Source organism: Neoarthrinium moseri (assembly GCF_022829205.1).
Source record: "Neoarthrinium moseri strain CBS 164.80 chromosome Unknown scaffold2_Wmoseri_CBS_16480, whole genome shotgun sequence".
Taxonomy (NCBI): domain Eukaryota; kingdom Fungi; phylum Ascomycota; class Sordariomycetes; order Amphisphaeriales; family Apiosporaceae; genus Neoarthrinium; species Neoarthrinium moseri.
The window spans coordinates 1,066,057-1,076,414 of record NW_026055116.1 but is presented as its reverse complement, the minus strand read 5'-3'; the positions used below and the strand labels follow the sequence as shown (position 1 = coordinate 1,076,414).

Sequence of the window (10,358 nt, the reverse complement as noted above, 5' to 3'; positions counted from 1 at the left end):
TTAGTAAAGGGATAGGAAGACGGCAGCGATACTCGACTTGTCGTACTTCACGTATTTTCCTTTGCCCTTGTCGATTTCGTGATAACGATCCCAGAAACGGTTGTATAGAGGCTCGAGCATCTGTTGAACGTCTTTGGCGAACATGTTGCGGACCTCCCGCTCCATACTGTAAGTCTTATGCTTGGCTACCAGGTCATCAAACCCAGCATTGAAAGACACAAATTTCCCTTTGATGCTTTCCTTATCTTTGCTGCTCAATCCCTTCAGAATGGAGGCCGAGTCAATACCTCCCGATGGAGGACGTTGTGTCCGATTCGTATGAATAACATCAAAGAGCTGCATTGAGAGATCTTTGCACGCCTCAGTATACATGGCCTTCGCCCTCTTCCGCCAAGTGTCCAGCACAGCGAGTTTGCCATCCAGAAGCGGTGCAAGGCCGGACTCTAGGATCATTCGCTCGATGATGGTAATGCTGTTGGCGAGGAAGACACCCATGACCGACTTGCCCCTCAGAAGCATTTTCGCCTTCTGGTCCAGGGCCGTTAACAATGCATCGATAGTGTCGGTGCAATAGTGCGCAAAGATCTCCTTGCCGTCTGCTCCGATATCGAACGAGGCGAGGCTTGGGATAGCATCTGTACTGCGATTCGCTGCGGCCGCAGACTTCCAACCGCCATCGCCTAGTGAGATCATTACACTTGATATCGGCCGCAGGAATTCAACCATGGACTGGAGGCGCTGCATAGTCTCGGAGACAATGGGAATGGGTGCACCATCCGAGGGTATGGACTGCAGCATGGAAACCTTCCGTTTGGTATCATCCAGCAACTCGGCTAAAGATACCTTGGCCGTCTCCCTGACAGGCTTCAACGCTGCTGCCAAAGTGCTTTTTAATTCTCCGGTGCGTTCCTCCAACGTGGAGGCCAGACTAGACATGATCTCCACCACCTCGTATGCTAGGAAGCAATCTGTACTTAGGTGTGCCTTGATATGGTTGTTGAGCTCCCTGATGGTGCGGGCAAGCTCTGCCATTGGCACTTGGCATGCAAGCTGCAGGACCGACCCCCAGTCTTGCCTCATGAAGATGCTGCAGATATTTTCGTGCTCCGCAATGCACATGCCCTCCAGAGCCTTTGCGTATTCACCAATGCCATTGGTGCCCGCTTTGTAGAGAGCGCCGGGGCTAGTCTTCTTTGCAGTGTTGACACTGGCGAATGCCAGGTTGACCAGTGTCTTCTGGAGATATTGGCCGCGGACTTCGGCGTATATCTTGACCAAGGGGTTTTCCGTAGTCGCATTGCTCCCGACGTACGAGTTAATCAGGCTCAGCCGGGCGATTTTATCCTGGGATATGACAGGGAACGGCCTGCCCTTGGTGGTGAAGTTCAGAGGCTCGACGGACATGGGCGTCTCCCCACGCAATATCTTGTCAAAGTGACTCTCCAGCGAGCTGTTCCCGTTCTGTATCAGTCTTTGGAGGTCGGTTCTTGTCTGCTGATTGGCGCGCAAGTTGGCGCTCTCCATGTTCTGCAGCGATGTGCTTAGCCTCTGGATCGAGTTGAGATAGTTGGACAGGCCGGCCTTGTCGGGGCCTTGCCGGATGATTTGCTCCTCGTCATTCTTGGAATCGGCGGGCTGACGCAGCCGCTCGATGGCTGCGATGACAGCGTCGATGTCTACCGGCGGGGGAAGTACGTTAGCGATATGGTTTCTAGCGCTCGTGGTACGCCTGGAACCAGGACAGGGACTGACTGTTTCCCAATATCTGTAGCTTCTTGGTCTCGCCGTTCAATGGCCCAGACACATCGCGCACGCTCTTGCCCGTGGCCTCGAGCCTGCCGAGACATGCTTGGATCTTCTTGGTCAATTGCGTCGTCTTCTCGAGGCGGGAGTTGAGCACGTCGACCTCGGCGCGCGCCTCTTCGTCCGCCGCGTGGCGACCGCCGGTGAGTCCCACGGCCATGATGCCGGTATCGAGATGGGTGTGTCTCTTGCTGCCCAGGTGGCGGTGCAGAGTCGTGATGGTGTCGTTTGGTGTTGGACGGGCCCCTTCAGCTGGGTGATGACAGCGCTAGGCTTGGGAAGACAGCTCGACCTTAGATTGGAGGTGGGGAAGGCTAAACTCCAAGTAGCCTGGCCCCGTTGGAGGCTGGGGTCCCGGCTGGGTAGGGTGCCTAACTAGGTACCATAGGGGGGCTCCCACAGCGCATGTGCCACCGAGTTCCCAGTGCTGCAAAGTTACCGTGCTGTGCAGAGGTGCTGTAACGCGACGCCCACCGAGACGCCTGACCCCACGTCTCCAGTGGTCAGACTGGTGATCCCAAGCCTGAGACGCCATTCGGAGCCTTTCCAGCCTCTCTTTTGCGCCAGAAATTGCGAATGTTAAGCCATGCTTATTTGGGTCATGCCTTACAATAAAGATCAGAATGATGGCAGACCACTTAAGAAACAGGTCGGCGGTCCTGCTAGGCTGGTGCTGGAGTAGGAGATATCACGGGATTGGATACAGCAGAGTCACGATAACTACAAGGTTGTCGGCCTGGCCTGCTCGTCTGCCTCTAGCCTCTGAGCTTCCCGCAACCGCCCCAGAGCGCGCAGAGCTTGCCCTCAGCGCCCCTGCACGTGGTGACAAGGCTGACTCTTCTTTTCCTCGGCTTGGCGACTCACACCATGCAGAGAGACTGGTCGGTCCCCTGCAGCTTCGGAGCTTATCCACGCCACCGGTACCCAATGACGAGTCTCCCTGGCGCACCTCACCTGGCCAACAACGTACCTCCGTGTACGTATGTTGGCTGGCAGTGTTACTCTCTGTCGTACGGTGGATCGACAGTAACATATCTTTGTTCATAAGTCATGGCTGTGAATCTCAGGCAGATAGGAGAATAAAACGATTCCCTGTGTTTTCTTGTGTTGAAAGAGAGGGAAAGATATATATATGCAATTCTATCGTGTTGCTTTGCATGGAAGAAGTATTCCGATAGCCAGGCCATTGAGCCTTGACCAGACTAAGCCTACATGACAGCCCGCTGCTCAAATTAGCAAGCGATTTTCTTCTCCTTGAAGTAGTCGTTGACAAGTCTTTCGATTGTGCCCACAATCTCTTCAATCTCGTCCGCGGTGGTATTGTACGGTGGTGACACTATAACATGATCTCCACTAATACCGTCGACTGTGCCGGTGCCAGGATAGACCGCAATACCGTAGGACTCGGTCAAACCGAGTTCGGCGATCCCCATGGCGACGCCGGCCTTGTTTGGAAATGACTTCTTGGTAGACTGTTCGGAAACAAACTCGATCCCCCAAAACAGCCCTCGTCCACGGATGTTGCCTACGTTGGGATGCGACGATAACCGTCGAATCAGACCTTCTGAGAGCAGCTTGCCCATCTCTCGAACGTTTTCGAGCAGATGATCCTGACTGATGATTTTCTGGACTTCAAGTGCCGCAGCGCAAGCAACCGGGTGCCCCTGATAAGTGTGACCGTGAACAAAAGCCCTAGACGTGTCAGCCGTGCCACAGATCGGCATATGGGATTAGGGAAGAAGTACCCTGAGCCCTGAGATAGAGCATCTATGACTTTGTGGTTAACGAGCACCCCGGCGATAGGTTGATAACCCCCACCAAGACACTTTCCCATTGTTTGGATGTCTGGGACAACATCTTCTTGTTGCCAGGCATGAAGTGTCCCAGTACGTCCCACTATAAGGGAAACAATGGGTCAGCGTTATGTTGACTTGAATATAGAGCCGACATGGAGCCTTGGGGACACTTACTTCCGCACATAACTTCATCTAAAATCAAAAGTGCGCCATGCTTTTCGCATACTTGTTTCATGGCCTTGAAGTACCCAGGAACAGATGGTACGCATCCAAGTGCCTACGCCATTTGTGAATATATGACGGCTGAATTGCGGGGGCTGACTTACAGCACCAACGACTGGCTCGGCCACGAAAGCGCAGACCGTTTCTGGGCCAAGGCGCTGGAATTCCTTATCCAACTCCTCTGCGAGCCTTGCAACGTACGCTTCAGCATTCTCATCCTGCCCTTGCCCTCTGTATGCGAAGCAAGGTGAGACCCTTGATATATTCTTCAGGAGCATCGGCTCGAACTTTGCTCGTCTGAAGACGTGACCGCCCATGGACAAGCTTCCAAGGGTTGTGCCATGGTAAGATAGGTGGCGTGCGATGAAATTGACCCTCTTAGGCTCTGAGTCAGGTTTTTCAAGGAAGTATTGTCGTGCAAGTTTCATAGCAGCTTCCATCGCTTCCGACCCTTGAATGGCTGTGAGTAAGGAAAGAACCCGACAAGGTCTGCCGAGGATTGTGTGACGTACCAGACGAGACGATGAGCACCTTGGACATCTGCCCATGCGTCGATTGGATAAGCTGCTTACACAATTGCTCGTACACGTCAGTGGTGTAGAACATGGTTGAGCAATATGAGACTTTGTCAAGTTGCGCCGCCATGGCATCCCGTACGCGGGCGTCACCATGCCCGATGCAAGCCACCGCTGCACCGCCAGAAGCATCTATGATGCTTCGGCCGTCCTCCAAGAACAGCCGGCTCTTGCTTCCATGTGTAAGACGCAGAAACTGGTGCTGTAGGTTACGATGCAGCACGGCTGAGCCTTCTGAATCCATGGCGAAGTATCCTGGCTTTTTGGAGTTCTGGGACTGTTCTTCCTGTGTTCTCGAAGGTGATGGCGTGGGCGAAGGGTGTGGGTTCGGTAGTTGGTGGTGCCTGGCCGGGCTTTGTAGATTCTGAATAAATGGGGTGCGAAAGCGTTTAACCAAGCTCAGCGTGAGGCTTCCCCACGATTGGTTGCCGGCGTTATCCATTTTCGATCTCGCTTACTAGTTAGTATACGTACTTGTCACAAAGCGCAGAACTGTGCAAGGGGCGTTGGATCTCTGCGCGACGCTCAGGTGATCTGTAAAAGCTCCCTAGCTGCCCCTTGAGGTAACACTGCGGCGAAAGCACATGAAGGATTGGTATTAGATCATGAGGCACAGCAATGAGGATTGCAGGATCAATTGCTTCTTGTATGCACAACCGTGAAACCCCATCAATTCAGGTACCTCTCAAGCCGTATCGAACCGGGAAAGGCTATCGCATGCCGCTATTCCTGGCCCATGCATGCATCCATCTACCCAACCCAAGCGGACCCAGAGGACGTTCAATATGCCAGCCACAAGGTTCGGATACTGCAGGTCCTAGCACCCCTGCCTCTGCTACTCCTCATCTGAGCCAACCGCGATCTAGTATCTGACCAGCCGTTAGGAAGATGTTCCCGATCAAGGTACCACCGACTCGGCAGCTGAGGACGCAGGGGTATTCAGGATGAGCCCCTTGTGCTTGCAAAAGCAGCGCCGCACTAGTTCGCCAAACCGAACGATCTGGTTGGGTCTTCTCTAATGAACGAAGAGGGAAGCAGGAGCAACCCCACGCCGTGGAGTATTCGTCCACGTGAGACATAAGCGGCCGGGTGCGTGATTGGGCGAGGGTCTCGCGAGGATCCGGTCGGCATCCCGAAGTCGGGCGCCCAGTCATCCTTCTTCCGACTCCACAGCAATAAGCAACCAGGATGCAATAAGGACTCTGCAGGGTAGGGTGGTATTGAAGAATTGATGCTGCAGGGCGAGAACAACCCGGCGCGCGTCATTCGTTGTGCCGGCCGGCTGGCCAGCTTGGAGCTCCTATGCGAAGGGTAACTAAGCCAATCTAGTACCAAGTCCGCTTACACCGCTTCTCGACAAAGTTACCCACCTGTTAATATATCTCAACTGTTGCAAGCCAATGGCTGCTGCGTCGGAAGCTAGACCAATCCATGGAAGGGAGAGTTTGCCGATAGCCAATGCTCAAAGCCAGGATCTTTGGCAATTCGGTTGCCTAGTCCGGAGAGCCTACAGTCAGCCTAGAAGCCTAGCTAGAACGATATTTCGCCAAGTGGAAGGACGAGTCATCGTCACGCTACGGGATCGGCGCGCTCGACCCTGAAAGTGCTGAGCAACCACTTGTAATGCCGCACACCTACATGTTAAAGATTGCCACATTCGACAGGTCCTCCCGACTCGAAGCGCGGTTGCCAATGAGGACGTCGAAATTACACCTAGGATCTGGGAAAAGTCACATCCCAGAATACGACAGGACCGCCGCTCCATTTCGAGAAATGATAACCTGCCCTGGTGAGGCCTAAACGCAATTTGGTTCTCGCATTCAGAAATGCGAGATGTAGTACGGGCCACGAAAATGCCAACAGGTGGTGTGCCGTTATCGGAGGTTTCCTTAAGATACCCAAGTACCTGTCATTTTTTTGTGTTATTATCTTGTTGCGTTTAAAGTTTTGTGCTTGCACTGTCGAATTAGCTCGGAGATAAGGCCTTGGGTTGCCTATATCTACGTTCCAGCAATACCCAAAAAAATCATGCAGATTCGGGGCTGATTTCATGCCTGCCGCGGCAGGATCTCGGAGTGGCCCATCATGCTTGTGACACCTTGCAGCTAGGATCCTCTTGCATAGGATGTACATCCACAAGACTTCATATAATACATGGCTGACTAAGATCCGCGCAATCCTGTGAGAAGTGCCAATCCCTTTAGTGGATTCGTGATAAGTGCATGGTCTAGTTTCGAGAAACTATCGAAACGTACTGGTAGAATTCATATATCGGTCAACGAAGTCGAGAGGGATCAGCTATACGTGGTTTCATGAAAGACTTCGAATGCCAAACTCTGGAATTCTGTTCGCAAACTATACCACCCTTGAATGAAGGCTGGAACTTCCTTGGCCATAAGACTTGGTTCTCATCAACGACTCGTCGGTTCTTCGGAAGCACGGTTACCTAATCTAATGCAACTCTAGGGGACTGTGTCGATATGCCGATGCTAAATTCGGGCACGGCATATTGCATACGCATGGATCACAGTATGTAGCGTATGCAGACCAGGTGTCACCTTGGACATGATTATTGGCTAGGTGGGAAGGAAAAGGATCTTGCTCAAGAAGCTCAGACTGGGAAACTGCAGCAAATCCTCCACCCCGCAACTCCGACGAACAAGGAGTATCTACAGCTTGTCTGCTGATAAACTTGCAGGCCAATGCTGGTGGAGTGCTTCGGGAGCCACAACGTTACAGTGCGTCTCATTGGCCTGCGCCGCAGTATATAACCTTGCGGTTCGGGCCAGAACCCGCTGAATTGAACTGCGCCATCGAGCGGCTCTTGGCTAACCCAATCAAATCCTCTGGAAGGATTGACTTGCAGAATCCACTTGGGAATCATGTGTTACCACCCATGGAAACGCTTGCCGAGATCATGAGGAGATGGCGTGGGTCCAGTCAGGTTAAGGAGTGGTCAATGACCACCCTTTATAGTCTATCGCTTGAAATCCAAGCGAATACCACTAGGCAGCATACGAGAACAAGAGCACATGCTTTCAAGGACAGGAGAAGGCGTGATTTATACGCCACAGGAGTGCATTTGTGCAATCTTGTTTCTTCCTCTCCGGAAGCCCGAAGTACTCTGCAGGGGACTACCGGCCAAACCAGTCGTTTTGAGTATGCTGGTCATAATTTACTAACTTGATAATGCTCAATCGTCTTGTCCCCGATGCAGGCTGGTCGGGACACATTTCGCTGCGGTGGTTCGCTTCTATGATTTGGGGTTCAACTTCCTGGGTCTAATTTGGTCCTTGTCCCATCACTCACGTTGTTCATCATATGAGTTATTGTAGTGTCTTTAACAATTCATCGTTGACTCATTCAGCTTCTCTAGTCGTACATACATGTCTAGTTGTACAGATGAAATAGCAGCATTCCACAGCCCGATCTGAGACTGCCTTTAACCTTTAAAGCGTGTAAAATCCTCCTCTATTCTGTTGATATCACCGTACTCTTCTCATTCTCAGCGTCTATGATGACCCAGCGTCTTATCGTATCAACGGCATGCCCATATTCTACGTGTACACTGGGCTTCGGTACCATTGGAGGTGGTTTGTCCCAAGCATGCTTAGCTTCCTTCACTGCCCTCACTGTAACCTCCTTCCCAGCGTCTTCTAACCTGTTGGCAAACGCGCGGCCCTCGGCATGTAGCATGTCGTACTCGCAGATGCATAGATGCAAAGGCGGCATCCGTTCGAGCGTTTCATCTGACATCAGTCCGGGTGATAACCGTGGGTCGTCGCGGTCATCCTTTGGTATCTGCGGATAGAGATACGAAGCATCGAACAGATCCGTTAAGTTCTTTGAAAGCGTGAGATCTGGCTTTATACAAGATAAACGTTTGTGGGGCCGACTTATGGTCCAGTCGAGCAAGGGATAAAACAGAGCGAATCCTGCGATGGTTGGAGGCACGCCTGCCACTTGATATCCCCATCTTTCTGGGTCCTGCAGTATTGCCCAGCTCGCCAGAGAAAGTGTGCCACCAGCCGAAAAGCCTGAAATGATGATGCGGTCGGCATCGATGCCGAACTCTTCCGACCTTCTCGCAATTTGAAGAATAGCATCCGCGCAATCCTCGACGGCTGTTGGATAGGGGTACTCAGGAGCGAGGCGATAGTTCACCGAGAAGACGACGGCATCAAGGGCTTTCATGACAGCGCCCGCCCAATGGGCATCGTCAGTTGCAGTGCCGACGACGAAACCGCCTCCGTGAAAGTTGATGACGGCGGGTCGCTTTGATGTGTGTGACGTGTCGCGACTCTGTGATGCCTGAGGGATCTTCTTCGGATCCCATATCTTGACCTCAATCTTTCGAGTGCCCTTCCACGGACCCAGGGTTGAGTTGAGCCAGACGGTCGACGTCGGATTGACAGCTGAGCGGTTCATGATGCCGAAGCCGATACTGGCGCCGGCGCGGATGGCGCCTGCACGGGCGGACAGAAGCCATCTCGCGCTTTGCTCCAGAGGGTTGGTGTATTCGTCAGCGGGATCGATGTTGGATACTGTCTTCCTGAGCGACAGGGACGGCCTTTCGGAAGTGACGGAGTTCTTGCTTCGCATGCGCCGGAGTATCCTCTGCGAGAAGGTCCTCCTGTTGGACAGGGGAGGTCTCAGACCACTGCTGTTAGTAGTCTGAGCATGGTCCAATGCATTAGACATGCCGAACGGGCCGCGGAGTCAGCGGCAGGAGGTGGTCTTGGGTGGGTGCAAGGTTGGACGGAGTTTGGGCTAACGAGCGCTCTGGGGACCAAAGAATAGAACGAACGGCCGACTACTCGAATTGGCAACAATTGGCAACAAATCAACACAGGCAGAGGAACAAACAGACAGTGACGGCCACAGCCTTGAATTTAGCCCCCGGGGCATCCGTATCCCAGACGGGCGGACGTGCGTCGTTCCCTGGCAGCGATTCCAGCGTATGCGCAGTGAATCGTGAAATCCGGGCATATCGCGCCCATCGCCCAGCGGACGCCCTTGTGACGTCAGGCACAGGGAGAGCCTTGACGACCCCTGTCAGAGCCGAGGCGCTACCGGGTCCGGTGCCGAAACTAACTGAATTAAGGACCGTACGGTAGTCTCCCTGCCACCTGGGATTGCAAGCTGGCAAGGGACGCAGACGTGTGCTGTAACTAACTAGAGCACTATATACGCCCCTTGCGCGTTCACTCCCTTGGGAACCCGTGCAGTTACAGGTCGCGAGTATTTGAGAAGAAGCAGAAGAATATCAAGAAGACAACCTTCGGCTCCGGTTGTGCCGTGCCTCCTCCCCGTTTTGCCGTGGCTCGAAAAGCAGATGTGTCGTGGAAGCCAACACTTGTCGGCCAAAGCTGTCGGGTTCCTGGGAGTGTCAGGTTTTCTAGCAGTCAACCGAATCAACCTTGCGTCTGTCGCGGGCGGCATGGCAGGGGGGCTGCGACTGGGTGCAGGGATGGGAGCAAAGTCTCCGGCCATCCGGTCCAGGCCGCGAGGTACGGGCCTGACAAGATGGATTGACCCGTTCCTTTTCTGCTTTCGAGACAGAAAAGCCAGGAACTAGCCACAACAATCGTCGAAATCTCGATGGGCTTCGACGGTAGGGCTGGGTAGTGCCTGTGGCGGCCCAGCTCGTTGGTCGCGCGGGATCCGCAACCATGACTTGCTACGGAGCCCCATGACGACATGGCCGCTGGGAAGTTACGTACCGGACGTGGCCAAGCACCGTGTCACGCTCAGGTACCGGCTGCAAAAGCTTGTGTTGCTTGTCTATCCCGCTGTGAAAAGCTATTATTAACCATGCCGCCACTCCGGACGGCTTTTCTGGGAGCACACTTTGTCTGTTGTGTTTCCCGCTTCCAAGCATCCTCTCCTTGCACCATCACAAAGGTAGTTTATTCTACCATCTTCTGCCACTGCCAACCCTGACGTAGGCGCAGCTGAGGCA

At 53.3% G+C, this 10,358-nt stretch overlaps 3 protein-coding genes across 3 annotated transcripts; all 3 read right to left on the bottom strand.

The window, feature by feature from the left end:
* On the bottom strand, positions 1 to 1,963 carry JN550_001086 (uncharacterized protein; the record flags this gene model as incomplete). Its single annotated transcript, XM_049309163.1, has 2 exons — positions 1 to 1,676; positions 1,753 to 1,963. 2 exons carry the CDS (start codon positions 1,961 to 1,963, stop codon positions 1 to 3), a joined length of 1,887 nt encoding a protein of 628 aa, XP_049176992.1.
* A 1,072-nt stretch (positions 1,964 to 3,035) lies between these two features.
* On the bottom strand, positions 3,036 to 4,838 carry JN550_001085 (uncharacterized protein; the record flags this gene model as incomplete). The annotated part of the gene is made up of 5 exons (XM_049309152.1): positions 3,036 to 3,495; positions 3,549 to 3,699; positions 3,774 to 3,876; positions 3,926 to 4,272; positions 4,334 to 4,838. 5 exons carry the CDS (start codon positions 4,836 to 4,838, stop codon positions 3,036 to 3,038), a joined length of 1,566 nt encoding a protein of 521 aa, XP_049176991.1.
* Positions 4,839 to 7,867: 3,029 nt separating this feature from the next.
* Positions 7,868 to 9,097, bottom strand: JN550_001084 (uncharacterized protein; the record flags this gene model as incomplete). Its single annotated transcript, XM_049309142.1, has 1 exon — positions 7,868 to 9,097. The coding sequence occupies one exon, from the start codon at positions 9,095 to 9,097 to the stop codon at positions 7,868 to 7,870; it is 1,230 nt and encodes a 409-aa protein (XP_049176990.1).
* Between the last annotated feature and the right edge of the window lie 1,261 nt (positions 9,098 to 10,358).